The 26,190-nt window shown below is 35.0% G+C and overlaps 2 protein-coding genes across 25 annotated transcripts in view; one reads left to right on the top strand and one right to left on the bottom strand.

Moving 5' to 3' along the window:
* LOC123529947 (ankyrin repeat domain-containing protein 26-like) overlaps window positions 1-15,175 on the top strand; it is a 114,071-nt gene extending 98,896 nt beyond the window's left edge. For 13 of the 24 annotated variants that reach the window (XM_053521127.1, XM_053521125.1, XM_053521123.1 and 10 more), the window contains 9 exons: window positions 230-303; window positions 743-812; window positions 2,408-2,425; window positions 6,281-6,379; window positions 7,275-7,445; window positions 9,235-9,438; window positions 11,756-11,934; window positions 12,273-12,436; window positions 13,127-15,175. In XM_053521127.1, the coding sequence (XP_053377102.1) occupies window positions 230-303; window positions 743-812; window positions 2,408-2,425; window positions 6,281-6,379; window positions 7,275-7,445; window positions 9,235-9,438; window positions 11,756-11,934; window positions 12,273-12,436; window positions 13,127-13,242 (1,095 nt within the window). In that variant the 3' untranslated portion in view covers window positions 13,243-15,175. Of the gene's footprint in view, window positions 1-229; window positions 304-742; window positions 813-1,139; window positions 2,388-2,407; window positions 2,426-6,280; window positions 6,380-7,274; window positions 7,446-9,234; window positions 9,439-11,755; window positions 11,935-12,272; window positions 12,437-13,126 lie in introns of those variants that run through there. The other 11 variants (XM_053521138.1, XM_053521119.1, XM_053521133.1 and 8 more) reach the window with 9 other exon arrangements.
* Window positions 15,176-17,139: 1,964 nt separating this feature from the next.
* Window positions 17,140-25,122, bottom strand: LOC123529949 (uncharacterized). The gene is made up of 2 exons (XM_045310570.2): window positions 24,912-25,122; window positions 17,140-17,448 (listed from the first exon to the last, which is right to left on the bottom strand). The coding sequence occupies exons 1-2, from the start codon at window positions 25,024-25,026 to the stop codon at window positions 17,162-17,164; spliced, it is 402 nt and encodes a 133-aa protein (XP_045166505.2). The 5' UTR covers window positions 25,027-25,122; the 3' UTR covers window positions 17,140-17,161.
* Window positions 25,123-26,190: the final 1,068 nt, after the last annotated feature.

The raw sequence follows: 26,190 nt of genomic DNA, 5'->3' as shown, positions 1-26,190 counted from the left end.
GGACTACAATAACAGCTTTCCTACCAGTGCCACATAGCCAGTGTCTGCAGTTTAATACACACTCACACTGAAAAATACTGTTCACAAAGTAAAATGTGAAGGCCTCATTGCTGAGATTAATTCTGCAGTCTCAAATCCATTTAACATATTTGTAAGGTGCATCAAAAACAACAAATACGGTACACTTCCTAATGTTTATAATATATATTTCATACATCCGGTATTTCAGGAGAAGAGAAGGACTAGAAAAGCTCTTGAACAAAAGAAAGTAGCGGAGACGAAACTTGAGGCTGAACAAGACAAGTAAGTTATACTGTTGCTTGAAGCATTCAGAGAGAAAAGATTTATAGTGACATATTGTAGTACAATGTATCAGCTCAGTAATCAGCATTATTCTTGATAGGGTGTTAAGTATTGTAGTGTCGAAAGAAGAAAATACCAGTAAAAGTGTGTCTTTCGTACATAATGGTCTACTTTTGAAACTGAATGTGATACGTTTGTGGACAGCTAAAATTGCATGGTAAATTCAGTTTCGTAAATTTATTGAGGCTGAAAATTTTTTCACACATCCGCTCTGTAAGTAAGAGCATACGTTCAGTTTCGTAAATTGAATGTATGCTCTTACAGAGCGGATGTGTGAAAATTTTCGTTATAAATACTAAATAGATATATTAAACTACTTTGTATTCTAATCTACATAAATGATATAGTAATCTGTATAATTTTGCTTTTATTTTAATAGATGCCTGAACTTACAGAAAGAGGTTGCCAACCTGAAGGCCTATCTAAAGGTTGCCAAGAAAAGGTTAAAGGTGAGATAAGTATTCTAGTTGGATTATATTGTATCTGTTTGTTTCAGAACTATTTTGTACATGGAATTCTGATTTATTGATGTCACAGAATAATTACTATGTAATATATACTAATTCAATTACTTGTAGAAAGCATGAAATTCCTGTATAACCAGATATAATAGAATATAAAACAGAGACATTTTATCCTTCCCATCCATTGCTTGTTTATTTTTTAAGGCTTTTTTGCGCATGTTTCGGGATAGATTTACATTGTCCTTACTTCATTGTTGTTTTTTCTATAAGTATTTCCATTGAGGAAGTTTATGTTTCTAATGACTATTTCAGTATGAAATGCTCATAGCTGGACCAGAATACAGTTTTCTCAGGCAGGCATAAAAGCAACTTATGCTTTATAAATGATAATTCAAGTTATACCATTATAATCCTGCATGATACTAAGTAATAATTATTACCCCACCCCCCCACTGGGGGAGACATATTGTTTTTGCCCTGTCCCTCCGTCCGTACATACGTACGACACACTTCATTCAGATAAATAACTGGAGAACCATCAAACTTCATAGGGTGGCAGGGCTTATGGAGTAGACGACCCATATTGTTTTGTGGTCACTCCGTCATAGGGAAAGGTCACAGGGGCCTGAACATGTAAAACCATTTCCAATCAATAACTTGAGAACCACTTGACCTAGAATGCTGAAACTTTATAGGATGGTTGGTCATGCAGAGTAGATGACCCCTATTGATTTTGGGGTCACTCTGTAAAAGGTCATGGTCACAGGGACCTGAACATGGAAAACCATTTCCAATCAATAACTTGAGAACCACTTGACCCAGAGTGTTGAAACTTCTTAGGATGATTGGACATGCAGAGTAGATGACCCCTATTGATTTTGGGGTCACTGTATTAAAGGTCAAGGTCACAGGGGCCTGAATAGGGAAAACCATTTCCGATCAATTACTTGAAAACCACTAGACACAGAATGTTGAAACCTCATAGGACGATTGGACATGCAGAGTAGATGACACCTATTGATTTTGGGGTCACTCTATTAAAGGTCAAGGTCGCAGTGGACAGAACATTGAAATCTAATTCAGGTTAATAACTTGAGAACCATTTGACCTAGAACCTTCAAACTTCATAGATTTATAGGACTTAAAGTTTAGATGACCCTTATGGTTTTTTGGGTCACTTGAGCTAAGGTCAAGGTCATGGGGGCCTGATCATAGAAAACTCTTTCCAATCAATATCTTGAGAACCACTTGCCCCGGAATGTTGAAACTTAATAGGATGATTGGACATGCAGAGTAGGGGTCACTCGATCAAAGGTCAAGGTCACAGGGGCCAGAACATGGAAAACCGTTTCCAATTTATAACTTGTGAACCACTAGGCCTAGAATGTTGAAACTTAGTGTGATGATTGGACATGCCAAGTAGATGACCTCTGTTGCAGCCAACCATCAGTGTCTTTTTGACTCGCTCCTGTCCCTTGTTGACTTCTTGCCTATACGACTGTGCATTGGGGGAGACATGCGCTTTTCTACAAAAGCATCTTCTAGTTATATTTTTTAACTATTGTTTGATTTCTCCCCAGGATCCTGGCAGTGATGATGTATGTATCTATAGATATTGTAGCAGTTTTGTTTCATTGTATTCTTTTCCAGTTACTTTTCTACTCTTCTATAGTTGTTTATAATACAGTTTACAGTTAGATTTCTTTAACATGTTTAGGTGTCTTGTTTATTTTCAGGTGTTTTCTATCAAGTTATTAAATGTTTAGTTTACAGTTTTAGTTACTTAACCTGTCATGAGTTTATAAGATGATTTCATTTCAATTTTCTTGTGTAAGCATGAGCTGTATTATGAATGTTAACAAGATGTTTATATATTTTCATTCCCAAGTTCAGTAAAATATGAGCCGCGCCATGAGAAAACCAACATAGTGGCTTTGCGACCAGCATGGATCCAGACCAGCCTGCGCATCCGCGCAGTCTGGTCAGGATCCATGCTGTTCGCTTTCAAAACCTATTGTAATTAGAGAAACCGTTAGCGAACAGCATGGATCCTGACCAGACTGCGCGGATGTGCAGGCTGGTCTGGATCCATGCTGGTCGCAAAGCCACTATGTTGGTTTTCCCATGGCGCGGCTCATATGCTTAACAATCTTTCAAACTCCAATCCATGTTTTTGTGACTCACTCCACACCCACCAACCTACCAAAACAAAAAAACAAATAAAAACATGAAATTAAAGCCACAAAAGTGGTTGCAACTTGATAATGGCAGCTATGTTGCAAGAAATTCTATTTGCAGGATTAAACATATTACACTCGTCAAGAGCTATAAGACGCTTGTATTTGGGCATGGGATACTATTTTACAAGTATATGTCAGTATGTTATCGGATTTGCATCAAAAATATTGTGTGACCTAAGTAGTGCAGTATTAGCCTACGAAAAAATGATGCCAAACTAATAATTATTTTGTTGCATATTAATTCAAACATAGAAAATGATATGCGGTGAAATCATTTAACCAAAACGGCTGTTTTGTGGGGATGTAAATCTATACGTGTCAAACAGTGCTACCATTGTTACCCAATTTGCAATCTACACCACGAAGAAAAAGTATAGCTATTGCACTCGCCCCAGCGTCAGCATCGGCATCGCCATTGGTTAAAGTTTGATAAAGTCAAATATCTCTGTTACTATCAAAGCTGTTGACTTGAAACTGTAAATAGTTGATAATTAATATTTACTATCAAAGTCTACACAAGGAGAAACAATCTCCATAACTCTTAATTGAACTTTGACAGAATTATGCCCCTTTTTAACTTAGAATTTTTTGTTAGTTTTTGATAAAGTCAAATATCTCTGTTACTATCAAAGCTATTGACTTGAAACTTAAAATAGTTATTTACTATCAAAGTCTACACCAGGAGACACAATCCCCATAACTCTGAATTTAATTTTGACAGAATTATGCCCCTTTTTAACTTAGAATTTTTGGTTAAAGTTTTTGATAAAGTCAAATATCTCTGTTACTATCAAAGCTATTGACTTGAAACTTATAAGTTATACCCATCAAAGTCTTCACCAGGAGAAACAATCCCCATAACTCTGATTTGAATTTTGACAGAGTTATGCCCCTTTTTAACTTAGAATTTTTTAGTTAAAGTTTTGTCAAATATCTCTGTTACTATCAAAGCTTTTGACTTGAAACTTGAAAAAGTTATTGACTATCAAAGTTAACACCAGGAGAAACAATCCCCGTAACTCTGTTTGAATTTTGACAGAGTTATGCCCCTTTTTAACTTAGAATTTTTTGGTTTAAGTTTTATAAAGTTTTTACTGGCAAAGCTCTAATTCAGAGTCAAGCACAGAGAAAAGTCGAGCGTACTGTCATCAGACAGCTCTTGTTAACTTAGAATTTATTGATTAAACTTTTATAAAGTTTTTTACTGGCAAAGCTCTAATTCAGAGTCAAGCACTGAAGAAGTCAAGCATGCTGTCATCAGACAGCTCTTGTTGTTACTGTTATGGCTCAATGAAATTACATCCGACTGTTCTTGTTTTAAGGTTTAATGAAAGTGAAATAATCATTCAGTATTTTATCCAGTTGAACTTTGTCAATATTTGGTAGACATAACAACAAAAATTGAGCATGGAGTTAGAAAAGTTGCTAAGTGTATGTCACATGTAGTTGATAATGTAGCACATGCTGTAAAATATGTCTTATATATTAGATTTTGATTCTGTATAATTTTGTCATACACAGTGGATTATTTCACATGCTGTAAAGTATGTCACATACAGTTGACTCCAAGGGTCAAGTGCTGTGAAATATGTCACATACAGCTCAACTTAGGGTCAGGTGCTGTAAAATATGTCACATACAGTTGACTTAGGGTCAAGTGCTGTAAAATATGTCACATACAGTTGACTTAGGGTCAAGTGCTGTGAAATGTGTTACATATAGTTGAATGTGTCACATACAGTGCTTTTTATCAATAAATGGTAGAGTTGAATATCAAAAGGTAGAATTTATTTCCATATTCAGTATTACTTTGCAGAACTGAAGTCTTTTTGTTGAATATCCATCATCGTATCTGTAACATATGTCATTTGTTAAATGTCTAAAATGCCATCTATTTCCACTTGTGTTTGCCTGATTTTGCTAGTATTTATCACAGCTTCTTGTATATAACAGCTACTGAAGCTTGCTAAAACTAAAGCTACAATTGTAGATTTCTGTGTGTTAATAACATTCACGAATATCTTCAATATGACTTTTCTGTTCAATAAATAATTTTGATCCTATGTATTTTTTTAGCTAGACTATTCACAGAATAGTAGAGCTATTGGACTCACCCATGCGTCCGCATCTGCATCCGCGTCTGCATCCCAATTTGGTTAAGGTTTTGTATGTAAGCTGGTATCTCAGTAACCACTTGTGGGAATGGATTGAAACTTCACACACTTATTCACTGTGATAAACTGACCTACATTGCACAGGTTCCATAACTCTGTTTTGCTTTTTGACAAAATTATGCCCCCTTTTCGACTTAGAAATACTTTCTAAGGTTTTGTATGTAAGCTGGTATCTCAGTACCCACTAATGGGAATGGATTGAAACTTCACACACTTCTTTACTGTCATGATCTGACATGCACTGTGTAGGTCCCATAACTCTACTTCGCATTTTTTTTCAAATTTATGCCCCTTTTTCGACTTAGCAGTTTTTGGTTAAGTTTTTGTATGTATGCTGGTATTTCAGTATCCACTTTATGGGAATGGAGTGAAACTTCACACACTTGTTCACCTTATGAGCTGATAAGCATTATGAAGGTTCCATAACCCTTTCTCCCATTTTTACAAAATTATGCCCCTTTTTCGACTTCTGTATTCATTCAATTGACAAGGCTGTTGAATAGTCGAGCGTTGCTGTCCTCTGACAGCTCTTGTTATATTACTAATAATGATGTAACTCACAAATAGTATTTTACTGAACCTTTGAAATAGAGTCTTTGAAAAGATAGTATGTGTCATTCTACAGGCAAGCTTTCAAGTGGTAGTGAAGAAAAATTACTTGAAACAGATGTTATGGCATAATATCTGCCTGTCAGTCTAATAAGTCTGATTGCCTTTCTCTTTGCATTATTAAATCCAAATCCATAAACAGCCTAAAACACCTGTTTGAACAATATAGAAATTTAGAATTCTTTCACAGCTTTGACTTGTTTGATAAAAAACAAAGACAGAATTTGTTAAAATCAAAACAGGATTCTGTGATTCATAAGCGTTCTCTGAACCAGGATCTTCACTGGCCATGCAGACACATTTTATCTTTCCCTATGAATTTAAAGAACTTAAGAGTTGCACAAGTAATGACACATGCTCTATTCCATTTACCCCTGGTGAGAGTTGTCTCCCTTTACTAATCCACTGTGCTTACCTCCCTTACCTTCAGGTGCAGGATTCTAACGAGAACCGTATGAGTAATCTTCACTCTGCCTTTGACAAGGAGAGACAAGCTATGGAAGAAATGCTTGTCTCCGTCAAGTCTCAGGTAACACATAATGTCTTTCCTATTAATTCTAATAAGTTTTTTGGGGATTTTTTTTAAAAATTGATTGGAACTGATCTTTTGACTCAATTTCTCATTGGTAAGAATTTTGCAGTAATAATATTGCATGTGGTCTACCTACCATGGTTACTGTTAGTGACTGTTATCTTATCAAAATTGGAATTATTATTCTGCAGATTTTATATCTGTAATTACGTTCTCTACCATATAAATAGCAATAACAAAGTTACTGCAGAAAAAAGGATTTTTACCATATGGGATATTGTGCATTATAATGGGACCAACAAAATAAAAAAATCCCAGAAAAACTGAGTAGTGTGCTCATTTACAGCTTTACATTTTTTTGCTTGTTCAAGTTATCCTTAACCTTTAGCCTGCTAGCGGCAATTGGTTTTGCATTTCGAGGGTTCAACGCAATAAGGGCGTATCTACATATAATAACTATATGTAGATACGCCCTTATTGCGTTGAACCCTCGATTTGTGACCAGTGCAGATCAGGCTGGTTATGGTCTGCACTGTTCCTTTTTCAGTCAGTAAATTTCAGTGAACATCCCTTTGAATGATAAGTGGTACTGCCTAAATTGAATGAATGACCAGTCCATTTTAGAAATTTTGCAGGGTAAAGGTTAAGAATTATTTGTATAAAAGTCTTTGTACTGGTACTTAAAATATGGAAATTTGGTACCATTGATAATGTATTCAGATGTTGGACAATATTCATTGGCTATTTTATAATTTCATCTTGTTTTTGACACTGCTTGACAGAAGACAATATATGCACAAAGTATAATCAACATCTTAACAATACTATGGTGTATATATATATATATTCCACTATTCTGTACTGTTTAACTTACCTTGGAAACTTCCCCTAGTTGGAGCATATGAAAATACAGCTGCAAGATGAGATGGAGGAGAAGGAAAGAGTACACCACAAAAATCAACAACTAGAAAAGGAGCTTAAAACTGTTAGAAAATTAGAGCGGTCAGTTCACAAGATTGACCGCAGTAAGAGAAAGCTCGAGGAAGAGTTTAAAGCCTATAAGGTATAGGTTATTGTCTGTTAACTGGCATGGCAATGTTTATGGTTGCACGTTTTTATGTTGTATATACAGCAATTGATGTTGTTATTGACAGCAGATCACGCTACATCAGAATCTGTATGATGACAGAGTTTTCAGAAGCACCCTGCAGTTTTATAGCTTTTGTTACTTCTTCTCTGTTCTTTTATTTATTTTGGCTGTTTATTTCTAACTTGTTTCTTTGTAGGTTCTCATAAAATGCTATTTTTTGTACGGATATTAACCACATTGGGACTTACTGCAAATCCATGAATCACGCTAGCGATACATGGATGATTTGCAGGAAGTCCCAATTTGGTTTATACTTGCCTGAATGCACAAAAATAGCATTCAGTTCTTATTTTTACAGATGCTTGCTATGAAAATAAGTGGTTTGCTTTCCAAGAGTATCAGAAAATTCAAATAAGTGTCACGATATTGATTTTTTTGATATCTAAATAGAACAGCTAAAAGAGACCTGCCCACGTTGGATTGTAATTTGCCTTCCAATAAAATTCCTGAATTTTATTTAAAATATCTTTAAATCCAGGGAAAAATCATATAATTGTGTTGTTTCAGTTTTGATCTTTACCATCAGAAAAAAGTAGTTTAAACTTATATTTAATATTCTTTTTAAAATTTTGGCGTCCAGTTTTGAAAGATTTTTTTGAAGGACGCCATTTTGTTCAGGTTTTTGATGAACACCATCACATCGCAGATGCAATAGCATGGAAAGGGCCAATGGTGATTTTTCTGCACTAATGTGATCTATACATTTCTTCTTTTTATACAAAATAGTGAAAGTAAATATTACATAATATTTAAGTTGAAATGCCTGTTGACTTTGACATCAGTAGGAAAGTTGTTTTGCATGAATAGAATGTGCAACTTCTGTAATTGTACAAAACCTATAATAAAAGACTGCTATAAGTTAGAACAAAATGTAGAAAATTTCAGAAACAGCCTTTATATTGTCAACAATAATTTATTTATTATGAAATAATTTATAGCAAAAGAGTGCTTCAACACTATTTATTGCACGATGGGCGGTTATACGTCGGGCGTAACAATTTCACTCGGGCTGCGCCGTATTACCAACGTATTACCACCCGAGTGTATAAATAGAGTTAAAACACGGTTGGGATATAAATTATTTCGATTCCAATATGCCCTAAATCTAAAACAGTAGATAAAATACAGAAGCGCTCTTTCTTGGTCGCTACAAAAACTTTGACGTCACCGCACGTTAACGTGACGTCATTCTAGCGTAAGAGTGTTTTAACAGAGACAAGCATAATAAGAATAATTGTTAAACAGTATACTAACCAGCATCCTGCACTATCATGAGTGTTGTATATAGTATATTAGTCAAATAATTCAATGAACTAGTTAGTCACAGGTTTTGGTGACACTGTGTTTGATGGAAAAAAATTGTAGTACATGTACGATTATGCTATTTAAAGCAATGTTTAGCAATTTATAAGTTTCTTGCTCCGCAATCTATGCCATTAAATATTGTTAAGAAAAAAGCCAACCTTTATGGAATTGGATAGGATTCTGTCAGTCGTTGTTGCTAATTTTCTGATTTGTTGATTTTACAAAATGTGTCAAAGAAAATAAAATGACAGCTTTAGCTGGATCAGGTTGTAAGATGCTCAAAAACATTGGGAACATTGATAGCTGTCTGTAGCAGAGAGAAAAGAATCTTGCTTGTCTCTTCAAATGTTTAAAAATGGAACACTTAAAGAAAGAAGTTGTAAATGGTATATTGCAGAACTCTGTAGAGACTGGTTACACTGAGAAGTCCACTGTTGAGGAGGCAAAGAAAGATATTGAAGCAAGATACCGGCAGGAGTTGAACCGGAAACTGGACGAGGTGAACAATTATCTGGAGGAGCAGGCTCGAACCAGGCAGCGCCTCGACCTCAGTCGTGAAGAACAGGAATCTAAGCTGAGAAGTGACAAGAAAAAGTTTGAGGTTGGTTTTAAATGTTCCGTTTGTTTGGTTTTCTTTTGTTTATAATTGTGAGGGAATAGATTGAAAAGAAAAAGAAACAGAAGTACGTAAGAATGATATTTCAACAACAGTATTGACCTTGAGCAATGTGTTACTTAAAATAGTTTCACTTTCTTAAAGCGACTAACCCACACATAGTGATTTTTGTGCCCCCCCACCCCCCCAATTGAGTGGTGGGGGCATATAGATTTGCTCTTGTCTGTCCTTCCGAGAATGTTGTGTCGTGCCTAGCTCCAAAAGTATTTGACATGGAATCACAAAACTTTACAGGAATGTTGGTCAGCATGTGTAGTTGTGCACCTAGGGTTTCACGTCCGGATTCATTCAGTTGTGTAGGAGTTATGGCCCCTGACTGTAAAAATTGGTCATTTTAGTGTTGTGACGTGCCTAGCTCCAGAAATATTTGACGTAAAGTCACAAAACTTTACAGGAATGTTGGTCAGCATGTGTAGTTGTGCACCTGGGGTTTCGCGTCCCAATTCATTCAGTCTTGTAGGAGTTATGGCCCCTGACTTAGTAAAAAATTGGTCATTTTAATGTTGTGTCGCGCGTAGCTCCAAAAGTATTTGACCTAGAGTCACCAAAGTTTACAGGAATGTTGGTCAGCATGTGCAGTTGTGCACCTTGGGTTTCATGTCCGGATTCATTCAGTATTGTAGGAGTTACGGCCCCTGACCTAGGAAAAAATTTGTGTCCTTTGTCATGAAGTGGGGGCATCTGTGTCCCATGGACACATTTCTAGTTTGCATTACATCCTTCGTGTAAGTTTGTTTTTCCCTGGTTTCTAATTCATTGTTTTGTTTCTTATTTACGTAGAAAATCGGTAGTATCTTTAACTCAATCGATACTGAAATTATGAGCGGGCAATGCTTTTTTTAATGTGAAGTGCAAGATTGTTATAACATTTATAAAACTAAAACGTACAGGTTAAAAAATTTTACAGGAAAGCTTGAAAAACATCAAACCATATTAAAGGCTAAGTGAATATAAACGTGTCAGTAATGATCTTTATAAGTAACAGGTATTGGAATCAAACTTCTGACGAAAAATTATACTACGAATACCGTAACCGCTCGGCCAACGAGAAATCACTGACTGCATCGTAAACATATTGTCTGCAAGTATTGACCTGGCACTGATTAATCTTCGCCAATATTTTCAGGGATTTTCATTAGTTTACGCAATATTTGTATCCTGAAAATATCTATATTACTGAAATTACCTATATAAATAACCAATGACACGGTGGCATGGTGGTAAGGTGTCTGACTTCCATGCACATTACCACGAGTTCAAAAACATCGCAGACCACTTCTTTTTAAAATTCAGTGTAATTTTATGTTATCAATATTGCTTTTATTTTTACAATATTTACATATATATTTCACAGATTCTGACTGTTATTTCTTGTAGTATTGATTTTCTTGAAGCGCTGGTGACAAGTACTTTGTCTTTTTATCTGAGAAACTTTTAAAGATTTTTTATTCAATTTTTTCCACAACAGTTAACTGGACTATGTGTATTTCTTTCAAGAAATGAACCATATAGTTGAATCAGATAAGCGTGGCAATTTTTCTACTTGTCAAGTTTGCAGATAAAATTTGAAGAAAAAAAATTGGTCAGATGCAGGACTCGAACCAACAACCCCCCCCCCCGAGATTGGCAGGTAAACGTTTTGTCCGCGCAGCCACGTTCTCATGCGACACTGGTTATATTATAAAGAAATATATATGCAATAGTTATATCACTATTAAGCTTCGGACACCGAGAATTAATTTACGCAAAGATAAGGAATATTCACGAGTGTAAGGTCAGTACTTATTGACAGTACCGACTTCATTTATATTATTGTTTTATTTGGTAACATTTCCAAAACGCTATAACACTACACGATACCTATACTTGTGCGCTCCACTGTCACATGATGTTTGCAAGGTGCTCGCTGAAGGGAATCCGGTTCTTTTTATAAACTGGAAAACCCATATCAGAAATAGTACATGTAGACGAATGTTTTTAAGTTTTGATTTATTAGGAAAACAACAATTTTGAACAGAATTCGATGAAAAATACATTGTTATAACATTAAATATGCAACACAAAGGTGAATATAGGTAAATGTTTGATTTTATAAATTCTCACACCACGATGTGTGGGTTAGTCGCTTTAAGTTAAAACTGCATGTTGTATTCATGCCATTGTTTATAGCAAAAAAATACAGACTTGTAAGAACTTTTTTACTGGAGTGTATAGATTTCACAGATAGTTTTTTCTGTTACAGGAAGAGTGTATAGATTTACGTATTAAATACGAACAAGCATATGCAAAACTTGAAACCAAAGATCTGGAAGCAAAGCGGTACCGAGATTTATATGAGAGTGAGATGCAGTGGAGAATGCGACTCAGTGAGCAGCTGTACAAGTCAACTGATAAGGCATTTGGCTTCAAAAACAAGTTAGTGTATGTAGAATAGAAGTGAACTAATAACAGCTAGTATACATATGACTAATATACTTTGTTTTGTGTTATTCAAAAAAATAGAATAATTCTAATTGTCACACAATATTGTTTGTGGTAGACAATAAAAATGCAATAGGGTTAAAGTTTCAAAATTCCAAGACTTGTTGTGTTAAATTGAAAGATTGTAATGTAGTACATTCTCAGAATAATTACTTACAAATACAAACCATTTCCTCTGCTGCCATTTATCAAGTCTGGCTGGTAAAACTTGTTTTTCATACAGTTACGGACTTAGGGAGAGCTTTAAACTACTAATTTCCTATATATATTGTTTACAGTGCGGAGCGACAAAAGAACAGGATGTATGGCAGCCTGACAAATCTCTCAATGAATGGTCAAACTCTCGACCTCAGTAAAATAAATGGAACTCTTGCAGAAGATGCCCTCAGCAATAGATTACGGGCTGAACTTGATAGAAGTATAGCTAAACATTTAGAGGCAGGTGAGTGCAAAAAAAGATGCTAACTGCGTAAAGAGAATAGAAGTAAATTTCCTGCAGGCAAAGTATACATTTATCCAGAGAAAGATATTCCTGTCTTTCCATAGGGAAAAACCTTGTCTTAAATAGCATGCACTAAGATGACGTTAATAGTACTTGCACTATTATGGCGTCAATAACTATAAAGATAATGCCAGGAAATACCCAAATCTATTTGTCAACTGTTTTTGAACGTGATGGGCAAGAAAAATGATCTAATAAGCCTGCCTGTGTAAGACAGCTTTTTTCCCCAACTCTTGGGACAGCTTGGATAAAAAAAGGTGAAATTTTGTAATTAAGATCATCAGTATCTCTTCAATGTGAAAGGTAATGATAGTTAATTGTATATTTGTTCACACTAGAAAAAATTGGAATAGTAGTCATATACTTCGTTGAGCTCACTGCTCCAACCAGTATAACCTTTAGCCTGCTGGCGACATGGTTCTGCCTTTGTGACCAGTGCAGACCGAGATCAGCCAGTATGCCTGTGCAGGCTGATCATGGTCTGCACTGTTAGCTGTTCAGTCAGTAAATTTTCAGTGAACACCCCTTTGAATAATAAATGGTACTGCCCAAATTGAATGATGGATTAGTCCATTTTAGAAATTTAGCAGGGTAAAGGTTGAGTAACGATGTCATATTTTACATTTTCAGCACCTCACGACCAAATCCGTCCATTGATACGAAGTGATGATCCCGTCCTTGGTTCAAACTTTGCTAAAGCTAGTGCAGACTACATCGAAGTTTTAAAAAGAAAATATTGTGTATAGCAGAATGTCAACAAGTGTTGTGATTTATTTAATTATCCGTCCAATTTATTTAAATTTCTCAAACTGAGAGTGTATTAAATAACAGATGAAGATGAGTATAAACTCCCATTGGACAAAAAGACAGTATACAGTTATAGGTAATGTGCTTTAATATTTGGATATGACATCGAACTGTATATATTGTTTCCAAAAGTGCCAGTGCTCTTTGTGTATTATAAACGGAGATTATTTTTTATTTGTCTGTGATTTGTTACTAAGTCAATTTTATTATTCCTACACAACTTTTCGCAGCCATTATTTTATGGCAGGAATAATAAAAATTGATTACACTTTTAAGTTTACATTTTTTCTAAAAAATATGTGCCCTTAAATTTTAGTTTTTCATTTTAATCATCCTTTAAGTTCACCATTTTAGCAAGACATAATACAACATATTGTAGTGAATGACTGTAAATAGATTAAACAGCCTGCATAGATTCTAGCCAGAAAAGCAATATTATTCCTTTAATAACACAGCAATATCTGAAAACTTTTTTTATTTTACGGGTAAACCATGATCAAAGCTAGCCGATCACCTTAGATATTCTTTTCAGGCTTTAGAAACAGCTTCTAACTAATACATACCATCTAATTAAAAAAAATATATATATATCATTTAGAGATTTTATGATTTTGCAATTAAAAGATTAAGCAGTCTTTGTTTTTATACTCATAGTGTATATTTTACTATCTACCCATTTATAACTGTTTTCCATTGCATACCGGTAAGCATGTTTTAACTGTTTCTCATCTGATACAAGGTATCTAAAACACTAGTTTAGCACAGTTAAAGGTCCATAAAGGTACTAAGGGAAAGTGAGTTGGCAATTTTTTTCATAGCCAGTGCATAAACTTCTGCAAGACACTAAATAATGAAGATTGGCAGGTCAAAATTTACAGAAGGTCTTTGGAACTCAAAGAAATGTATGTGTATTATATTGAAATTTCAATGAATCGACAGAATGACCCCCCAGGTCTTTTTAACTTTCTTCATACTTCATAGAAAAATAATTGTACATATACTGCGATTTATTTCGAATTTCTACATACAAACTTTCATTTTCCAATAAAATGAATAAGTTTCTGTGCTTTTTAAAAGAAATTAAAATGTTCACTTTCCTTAGTATTGGACCTTTAAATGTAAGACAGCAGAAAGAATGATTGCCAAAAGTAAGTTGCCGAGTTGATATTACATTGAAGGGGTATCCTCTGTTAGTTTATAGTTTTAACACAGTTCAATGAAGATAGCAACAGTGAAGCATTATTATTTTTCGTACAGATATATTATTGTGGAGGAAGGACAGCTGTGGTGAGAAAGGAAGGTTTTATAACACAAGTTTTACCTCTGTTACGCTCTTATTTATTTCCTGGTTTTCTTTTTATAGTACTTATCATTTTATTACATAAAAACGATAGACATCAGTAATATCAAGAAACATATCTAATTATTCAGTTAGAATCATGGTTGTGATGTCGGTCAGTGTTTTTTTCTATCTGTGTGCAAGCTTCCTTTCCCATCTGTGACTTCCTCCACTTTCGACCAGTATTCCAAGAATATTCCATCTAATATTCAAGCCATTTCATGTTCTTGAGAAAGAAAATGTGTCTATATGTATTAGGATTTGTTATCAAGGAATAGATGTATTTATCATTTTTAAAAAGTCTTTACATTGTGAGAAAGTTTCTGCTTGGGTCAAGATGATGCCAGGTTTCGTTATGTTGTACTTTTTTTATGTACACGTGTTGAAATGTATGCATTCATTAGCTTTTATGTAAACTGAAGATCTACATTATATTATATACATAATTATTATAAAAATGTATTCAAGTTTTGTATATTACTATATAATAAAACTATTTTGAAAATAAAAAAATATTTAAAGAATGAATAAAAGTTTTTTTCTTCTTTCCTACAAAGTATAGGTATGGAGGATATGTTTGTTTCAGTGTAAGGTCGAAATATTTTCACAGACTGAACATCAAATGAAATTTATTCTCAAGTGGCATATCATCTAGTGAAATGTGACCTTGACCTTTAGCTTCCAAAACATAGGGGTCACCTGTTGAACGTCCGCAATAATTCAGCATTATGCACAAGTGTTCTACAGTAGTTGAACGGGAATCGTTTTTCTTTCTCTAGGTCAATTTGGCTTTTACCTTTGACTTGACCCCAAAAACAATAGGAGTTAACTACTGATCACAGGCATCCTGTGAGGTTTGACGAATGTAGGCCACTTGAGGAATCTGTGTGGAAACAGTTTTCAAAGGATTGTCTTGCTGACCCCCAAAATACTAGGGGTCATCTTCTGATTACTGGCAATCATCCCAAGAAGTTTGTCTACTGGATTTTTTTTTTCAGTCTTAAGGTCACTATGGCCTTTACATTTGACCTACTGACTCTTAAAAAATGTTATCTACTGGAGTTTCACGATTGTAAGTCAAAGCGCTCTTTAGTAATTGAGCATTAACAGGTAAATGAGATTCAACTCGTACCCACTGACCCCTGAAACAGAACGAGACCTGGCCCCGTGTTCACAAGACATTTTCAGTCTCTGCTGAGTTTGATATTGAAACTTTTTTTGTTTTGTATCTTAATAGCATGTTTAAAACTATATTTGAAGTTAGTAACTATTTCCAAATGACTATTCAGTATTGACGGTCAGTCTCGGGTGTAACCTTACAGTTTTTAGTAAAACTGATATCAAAATTTCAAACTCAAACTCAGCTGAGACCGAAAAATGTTTTGTGAACACGGGGGCCTGGTATCTGAACTAGCCTTATGAGCCAAAAAACCTTTTGCAAGTTTCAAGATCATTAATATGTATTCTAAAGACATTTAAGGAAAACAATTCTGGATAGGACAAGGGGATTCCAATATTGCCCACCTAAACTAAGTTTAGTGTGGGTATAATATTACTTTTGCACAGAAAGGACTTGAAAAAGTCGGTATTAACAGCAACAGTTACTGACTATTTTCCATTCTTAAAAATCCACTTCATTCTCTGACTGGTTAAACAAAAAACTTTTCTCCTTGCTAGTGCGGAAGAGACTTGAATTAACAAGAGCTGTCAGTGGACAGTGCGCTCGTCTTTCTCAGTGCTTGATAGTATAATATAAGCAGTGTAAAACTTTAACAATACAATAAGCATATTCTAAGTCGAAAAGGGGCCATAATTCAGTCAAAATGCTTGATAGAGTTGCCTCCTCCTTTTTACAGACTGGGGTCATGATGGTAAACAAGTATGCAAAATATGAAAGCAATATCTCAATGGACTTTCAAAATATTTGGGGTGGTACGCAAACTTTAACATTTATTCTAAGTCGAAAAGGGGCCATAATTCAGTCAAAATGCTTGATAGAGTTGCCTCCTCCTTTTTACAGACTGGGGTCATGATGGTAAACAAGTATGCAAAATATGAAAGCAATATCTAAATGGACTTTGAAAATATTTGGGGTGGTACGCAAACTAACATTTTTTTATTCTAAATCGAAAAGGGGCCATAATTCAGTCAAAATGCCTGATAGAGTTGCCTCCTCCTTTTTACAGACTGGGGACATGATGGTAAACAAGTATGCAAAATATGAAAGCAATACCTCAATGGACTTTGAAAATATTTGGGGCAGTATGCAAACTTTAACATTTATTCTAAGTCGAAAAGGGGCCATAATTCAGTCAAAATGCTTGATAGAGTTGCCTCCTCCTTTTTACAGACTGGGGTCATGATGGTAAACAAGAATGCAAAATATGAAAGCAATATCTTTAACTTTAACATCTGTGTGACGCTCGTGCTCACGCTGATGCCGGGCCGAGTAGACTAGCTCCCCTATTCTTCGAATAGTCGAGCTAAAAACAAGACACTGACAATGAACAAAAAAAAATTTATTTTTTCGTTCTTTTAACAATAGATTCTGCTGCTGATCTGAGTTCTGATATAGAGTCCGCAACTTCCTGTCCAAGTTTCTCTAAATGGTCATACTTTTCCTCTAATTTTTTTGGTTCACTTGCAAGGTCTGTATGCAACTGAATGAGTTTTGTAACTTGTTCATATGTCTGGTTGATTTTAACTCGATCAGTCACTAAAGGTTCACTCTGTCCAGTATTCTGCCCATGTGAAGTATCAGAATGATCGGATGTGTCTTCTTTAGAATGATGTAATGATGACGAATCTAAAATGAAAAGAAAAGTTGGTTAAAACTTTCACTTTGAAACAATTTACTCTCAAAACCTTTGGCAACTTCTGTTTGTATAAACTACATTTATAATGTGCTATAGTACTCAAGCAGTCTGTCTACTTTTACAATATTTATACAGTGCACTCGGAATACTGAACACGTTCCAGGATATGAGCTTTTATTCAGTGTCCAAAATTGTTGGTATTGTCCAAGTTTTGGATGAAATCACCAATTTGAACGTACTCGGCAGTATATATTATACCAGATTTATATGTGTACAGCCAGTACAAACAATTCGGACACATAAAATCTCTGCAATATGTATATAAATTATAAAATTATGTGTCGAAAACTAACACTGTAAAGAATGGCAACTGAAACTTTGGAACTCTCTTCTCTTCAAGATTAGGAAAGCTGACACACTGGATGCTTTTAAATCTGCTAAAAAACCAATTTTGTGTACAAAATTTTACAATTGTTATCAACTTTCTATGAATTGATCTAGTGACCTAGTTTCTGACCTCATGTAACCAAGTTTTGGAATTAATCTAGATTTGGTAGACAAAAATTCTGACAAGATTAATAATATCAGATTCTGTCATGTGTTTACCAATCAGATAGAAATATCCATCACGAAGGCACCTGCGCATTGGTGTAAAGATCAAACAGGAAATGTAGCCTCTACTATCCTAGATTTCACAGAGAAAATATTCTGACAAAGCAGCTTTGTTTCTTTTAATGTGTGCCGACACCAGCAGATCAAAGAAGACACCGGCAGATCAAAGAAGACGTGCATGTATTCCATGTGATGTCATAGTGATGTCACTGCTATTGACAGGACCAGCATAACACACACTTGCTATTTAAAGTGACTGACTTTGAGTGCATTATAGCACTGGAAGCTTGATTTATTTTTTGCTGATATGGAATTAACTTTTTTAATTGTATTCATATTTAAAGGGTTTTCTTGGTTTGGGCAATCATTGCAAGAGTGAAAAAAAAATCTTTAATTTGCAGTTTAATCACATTAGATTCACAAGGTTTACAAGGATAAGAAAATAGAATCATATATATATGTATATCTACTTGCACATAGGACAAAAGTATTGGGGGGCAAATGTTCATTCTAAAAATAAGAAGTGGGGGGCAAATGTCCTATCTGCCATTTCAACTGGGGGGCAAATGTCCGGTAGTACATTTTTGTACCCCCCGACAACAAAGTTGTAAGGGGGGGTATACTGGTTTCAGGTTGTCTGTCCGTCCGTAGACACAATCTTGTGCGCACCATCTCTCCTCATCCCCTTGACACATTTTAATGAAACTTCACACAAGTGATCAGTAACAACAGTAGTTGTGCATGGGGCATGTTAGGTTCTTTCAGAAAAAAAACTTGCAGAGTTATGGGACTTTGTTTTTTGTTACTATACTATATACATAGACAGTCTTATGCGCACCATCTCTCCTCATCCACGTGACACAATTTAATGAAACTTCACACAAGTGATCAGTAACAACAGTAGTTGTGCATGGGGCATGTTAGGTTCTTTCAGAAAAAAAATTGCAGAGTTATGGGACTTTGTTTTTTGTTACTATACTATATACATAGACACAATCTTGTGCGCACCATCTCTCCTCATCCACTTGACACAATTTAATGAAACTTCACACAAGTGATCAGTAACAACAGTAGTTGTGCATGGGGCATGTTAGGTTCTTTCAGAAAAAAAATTTGCAGTGTTACTGGACTTTGTTTTTTGTTACTAAACTATATACATAGACACAATCTTGTGCGCACCATCTCTCCTCATCCCCACGACACAATTTAATGAAACTTCACACAAGTGATCAGTAACAACAGTAGTTGTGCATGGGGCATGTTAGGTTCTTTCAACGACAAAAATTGCCGAGTTATGGGACTTTGTTTCTTGTTAACATACTACGTACATACAGTCTGCATATGCAGACTTGTGCGCGCCTAATCTTCCGAACCCTTGCACACAATTTAGTGAAACTTCACACAAGTGATCAGTACCAACCCTAGTTGTGCATGGTGCATGTTACGTTCTTTTAGATAAATATTCTGCATAGTTATGGGACTTTGTTTTTTGTTACTATACTGTATACATACAGTCTATATACATACAGTCCACATAATTATGCAGTCTTGTGTGCGTCAAATTGCAATGTATTGTGTCAGTGCATGCTGGGGGTACATTCATCACCTTTAGTGATAGCTCTAGTTTCATTGGGGGGCAAATGTCCTACAATCGTCATGGCTCTAAAATCTTTCCACGTTTTCCTAAATTCTTGTCACTTCTCCCTAAAATCTCTCCACTTCTCCTTAATCTTAGCTGAGGGAGATGTGACTTCTCCCAAAAATCTTAGCCTAGCTTAAGCCCCGACTTTCATCACAAAAAGTTTTAATGATCATTCTTGACAAGAATTCACAATGGGTCATGTCACTTACTAAAATGGTATTTTCAGTGACATTTGAATAAAAACAACTGAAGATATGCATAAATGTATGATTATTCGAAGTCTATGATAAATATGAATAATGATAACTGAAAAATAAAGTGTGTTTAAGTGTTTCATGAAAAAAATATTAAATAGTTTTTGTGTTTTATGTTTTTCATCGAAATGCTAAAGCGCGCCCAAAGTACGCGCCACCAAGTTTGTCTATTAATTTTTTCCCTGAAAAAAAAAGTGGCTATTAATTTATACTGGCCAGGGCTAGCACTGCTGAAAGCTCCTCAAGATCAGGTAGAAAATGTGCCTAGAGCTAGATTCTTAACAAGGTTTTCCTATTAGTTGACCTAGTGACCTAGTTTTTGACCCAAGATGACCCAGTAACAAATTACTAACAATATTGTCCAGGATTTAACTGAGGGTAATATTCTCACCAAGTTTCATCAAGTCTAGGCTAAAATTGTGACCTCTATAGTGTTAGCAGTCAAACTGTTGACAACACACGACAACAGACACAGGCTGATCATAATAGCTCACATTGAGCACTTTGTGCTTTGAAACATGGAATACATAGAGAGGCAACCAGTTTTAAAAGGGGTCTCAGAAAAGTAAAAAAATAGGTTCATGTATATAGCATTATCACATGTTTGAGATCACTGGAGTGAAATAAAGCCATTTACACAAAATTGATAATACACTACTGTTAGTGTTATAAAGCTTTAATCTTGATGTCATTTAAAGTATAGGAGACCTTGGTCAAATTGACTTGTTTATGATAGTAATCTCGAGAAAGTAGAATTTTTGATGTTTCAGCAGGAAAAGCAAACATGTGATAAAAAGAATATTACATAAAGTTTGTGACTTTCCACATTGAATTTATTAAACTTATTTAATAAATTCAATATGAAAAGATACTCCTGTAATATCCCCTACAAATCTAGCTAGAATTAGTTATAAAAACAAGAGCTCCACCAAGCGGGGCAATATACGCCCGACGGGTTACATCAGAGGATGGGAGCAAAATTTAAAGAACTTGACTGTTGAAGCCCAAAGGACAGGAACAACAAAGGGAATAAACTCAAAAAAAAATTCTAAGTGCACAAAAAAATATTCAAAGTCCACCAAAAAATCTTTACCAGGTACAGGTATGTCAAAATACACCTAAAAATTGGAGGTCCCATCCATGTTGTACCATAGAAAAGTGGTCTCGGTTTTTCCCTACGGCCAATAATAAAAAAGTTTCAAAATAAGCTATTTATAGTAACATAAAAGGGAAGTAATTCAAAATTTTTTTATTGTAAGTGAACAAAAAAGGGATCTGCCAAATAAAAACAAGAGCACTGCAATGCAGAGCAATATACACAAAAGTCATATATGACCTTTTACCCCTAAGTGTGACCTTGACCTTGAAGCGAGTCATCCGAAACATGCGCTCTGCAAGTCGTCTCGGTATGGTGAACATTTGTGCCAAGTATCTTTGAAATCATTCAAGCAGTTGAAGAGTTACAGAGTGGACACGAAACAAACTGATATGACCTTTGACCCCTAAGTGTGACCTTGACCTTGAAGCGAGACATCCCATGTGGTTCTGGGACGATCTGTGTATAAAAAAAATTGGAACCACTGCCTTACTCTTGCATGATCGTAAGAGGCGACTAATAGGGTCTTAACACTTGGTTTTGCTGTAACTCTTGCGATTCCAGCAGGTATGCAAATTTTGATTCCATACCTCATGTTTTTATTCCAATGTAAATGAGATGTGAAACCAAAATTTGTAGTCCTATTTGGCGCCATACAACCTATACTGTGTTGGTGCGCCGTAAAACCCAAATAAATAAATAAATATGAAGCGAGACATCCAAAACATTCGCTCTGCAAGTTGTCTCGGTGTGGTGAACGTTTGTGTCAAGTTTCTTTGAAATCCTTCAAGGGGTTCAAGAGTTACAGAGCGGACACGAAATTGCTGACGGACAGACGGACACCGGGGGTATAACATAATACGTCCCTTCGGGCGTATTATAATGCAAAATAATTATAAATGCAATCCTATAAATGCCTTTGCAATCACATTTTCAATAAATGCAGCACTTTTTTGCAATAAATCATTGGAGAATGTGTAACTATTACATACGAATAATTTTGTTATGATTCATTGCAGAAATTCTCAGTATGTATTGAAAGTGAGACAGCTTCTAAAGATCTTTGTCTTTCAATTGCGATTCTGGTCTTTGCTTTTGCTGTCATAATATCTGGATGGGTTGACTGTTGTTTTTGTTTGTTTTGGGCTAAACGCCATTTTTCATCAGTACTTCAGTTATGTAATGGCAGGCACCTGGCTGGACTGTAGTCAAAATAATTTGATGGTCAGATTTTTGTATTTGTGATGGGCAATCTTACCGCCAAACTTCGAAGGACTAAAATAATGGAGGATAAATCACAGTACACCATGATGTAAAGTTATTGGTTTTATCGCTTGCGCATATTATGCCGTGTAGACGCAGTAAACGTCTATTGTGTATTGAAGTACATACATAGGTTTAAATCACTAGCCAGAAAACTCGTAATTTTGGAAATTATTTGATAATTTTTACATAAATCAATGTGAAATTAAATCCCCTTTTGATACATGTAAGTTAATCATTAATTTATCTCGTAATAGTCATATTTGCAACAAAATCAGCATTTAAAGTTAAAACCCAAATCGGTAGCGATGACTATTTCATCGGAAATTTCCTCTACTATTTTGGTCTTTCAAGTGTTTGACGCGAGTGGAGATACTGCCTATTTAAGAAAAATAACTAAATAACTGCTATAAGGAAGATCGTGTCTGTATACAAATCCGTTGTATTTTCTATTTTTAGAACTGATAAGACAGTGATCAGGTGGGCAAACACCGAACGTCCATGTTTTTTGTAAACAGTGATATTTTTCTGCCTAAACTTTCTTAAAACACAAATTATATCAATAATTTTATGATCAATGGAAAGGTTATAAAACAAGAAAGATATTAATTACTTTTAATTATCATTTCGAAATAAAATGGATTATGAAAGCTTAACTTAAGTGTTTTTTCTAAAAGTTTTAAACATCACTATGCCGCTATTAAAATTATATGTCATTAAAACGGTTAGTGATTTGAAAAGGAAGTGTCTAGGGGTACGGATCTGTACCAACGTTGGCAATAAGCCGGTCAATATGAGTACTGACCAGGCCAGCTGTCAATACTGGTTAAAACAGGTCAATACTGGTCGATTCAATACTATGGTCACTCTTGGGTGGTCAATACTGGTTTATTCAACACTTTAACATAATGTACATTCACAGATTAGCACAGGCTGACATAGTAATGTAAATATAATTAAGCAATTTGATTAATATAAAATTTTGTTCATTAAAAAGTACAGTGGTCAATACTGGTCGATTCAATTTTGGTCCTTGACAGTACTGTGTCTTGGTCACACTCATTTTTGGATAATATACTTAGACTGGTCAATACTGGGATCCGGACAATGTTTTTATCTTCTTACAGTACACTTTATTTTAAATTAATGAAAGATTTTATTACTATAAATTACTCTCATTGAAATGGGCAGTTTTGGTCAATTCAAATTTTGGTCATTAAGTACCGAATTTCTTTACCCAGAAGCCTTACTGTGCGCTAGGGCGGCCATTTTGTTACTGTTTACCAGCTAAGTGTGCGCTCTTTTGATTATGAGAGTCTACTTTCAATTTCACATTCCAAAAATAGGTTTCAGTACCCCGAGGAAAATAAGCGATTACAAAGTAACAAAATGGAATTTAGATAAAATAATTGCTATTTGCTTAGTCTGAAACCATAAAGAAAATATAGACAAATGATAAGATTGCTTGCGATTCTATGGAAAGTAGCTTTAACTTCTCTTTCAAAACCTAAATAACCAAGGAACTCCAAATGAATACACTGTTCCGTGCCGATTAGATTGTTGTCAAATAAACTGCTGATAACAGCTAGATTAATGAATGAATCTATCCCTTAAATGAATTCTATTTGAAATTCAGCAAAAAAAAAAAACAAGAGCTGTCCATAAGACAGCCAAGCTCGACTATTCGAAATATTGTCCCAGAAGCAGGAAAATACTACCCAAAATGCTAAATATCAAGTGTTTTAAGTTCAAAAAGGGGACATAATTTTACCAAAATGCATATCAGAGTTATGGACTTGACGCTATCAACTAGTTTTATAACCCCAAAGGCACATGTGAAGTTTCAATTCAATATCTGCATTAGTTTTGGAGATTGTAACTTGCATGTAAAACTTTAACCAGAATTTATCTGTAAACCATTTAGATCCAAGTTTAAGGTGAATTCTGATGAAGTGTTATTTTTATTTCATTTTCAACAAAATTTGAAATGTAAATGACACTTAATCTCTAGAAAAACGGAGGTCCGTACCCCTAGAAAACCCCTAACAGGCTTGTCTAGAGGTATCCGTACCCCTAGACACTTCCATTTGAAAAAAATATTTAAACACGAAAAAAATACGAAAATTGTAAGTATTTCAATACTTTTTGGATTTTGAAAATCCATAAATAAGCGAAAAAGTTATTAAAATTTGAAAATTCTTATCCCATTCACAAATGATGTAAAAATAATTGTTTTGCCCACCACCAGATAAATAGATGTTAATGCGTGACGTCACTGCGAACTCTCCTATACACATCAGTCTAAATAATGAGACCTCGGGTAGACCGATTTTACATTTTGATATTTTACGTTGTCTACCTAGAGGCGGATATCGACAAGTCAAAAAAATATAATTTACGATATTCAACTCTGGAGTGCAATTATTTGGACTACTATAGACATCGCATCCAGTTTCATGAATTTGTAATCCTCCAAAGTCAACAATGACAATAACATAAATTGTACAATGTCATTGGCTTAAAAGATTTTTTAGTTATATACATTAGTTAATTGTGACATGGACCTGCTTAGATCTCGAGTGCTACCTGAAAACTGCTGCAAAAACACGACATCGCTTTCCGGCACCGACGCTAAATCTGCTATGATCTGTTCACGGTTTGGTGGTTTAGGCTTGTCTTTAAAAGTATCTTTTTTAACCATCTTCAAAACTACCTTTCTTAATATCAAAAACAGTACTTAAAATTTTATACAAGATTTGTTGCTTTTTTTGAGACGGTACTCTGTAATCTTAACACGCTGTGAAATTCGTACAGACTGTAGGTCACAGATCACCAATTGTTTTCCAAAATAGCATAATTGAAACACCTCATCAATTTCTTTTCAAGACTTTTCTTAGTTTCACCAAAATAATGGATGAAAAACATATGATTACTGCTATCATACTTTTAACTACCTCATATCTCACCTATAATGTCGGGGCCTCCGTGGCTGAGTGGTTTTAAGGTCACTGACCTCTCACCGATGTGGTTTCGAGCTTCATTTGGGGTGTTGAGTTCTTTATGTGAGGAAACCTTCCACCTGGCTTACGGAAAATCAATGGTTCTACTTACTGGTGCCCTCCCATGATGAAATAGTGTATGGAGGCCGACCGGGGCACCTTGACTCGTCTTCTTCCTCCATCATAAAAGCTGTGAAGTATACTTGTGTCGGTGCAATGTTAAAGTAAACAAAACAAAACAAACACCTATTAAGTCACTTTTCATTCTTCTAACCATTTTTGTCTTGCACTGACACATGTACACCCATCTTCAATAACCATTGGGGGAAGATTAGAAATATATAAAGATAGTTATACATAGTGATGATTTACAGGAGTATTTTTCGTTGACCCACTGTTCACAACTTCACATTATTTCCATGGCGTGAGAAAACTTATTTCATAAAGGTAAAGGTAAATATTATTGTAAAAGAAGTCGATATAATCAACAGACAACATGAGATACAAAGCTCTTGTGCAACAAACTATGTATCCAGTAAAAGATACTTACTTAGGCTTATTTTACCACCTGGTACAAATATTTACATACTGAGTGTCAAGCAAGGGTGCTACCAGTACCATTTTTCATGCATTTGGTAAGATATGGCCAAGGATCAGACCCCTGACTTCCCACATTCAATGCGGACACTCTGCCATAGAGCTATTGAGGCATTTTCATTGAAACTTTATATTCAAGACAATACAGGTTAAAACTGTGTTTAAAATACATGTAGTTTCAACAATTTAAATCCCAACACATATAAAAGATAAATCATCTTGTCATATTCTAGAGACAAAATTGTGTCACTGTTTCAGCAAGAGTAAAC

Source organism: Mercenaria mercenaria, chromosome 13, assembly GCF_021730395.1.
Source record: "Mercenaria mercenaria strain notata chromosome 13, MADL_Memer_1, whole genome shotgun sequence".
Classification (NCBI taxonomy): domain Eukaryota; kingdom Metazoa; phylum Mollusca; class Bivalvia; order Venerida; family Veneridae; genus Mercenaria; species Mercenaria mercenaria.
The sequence above is the reverse complement of the archived record's forward strand: the minus strand, read 5'-3'. Positions and strand labels throughout refer to the sequence as shown.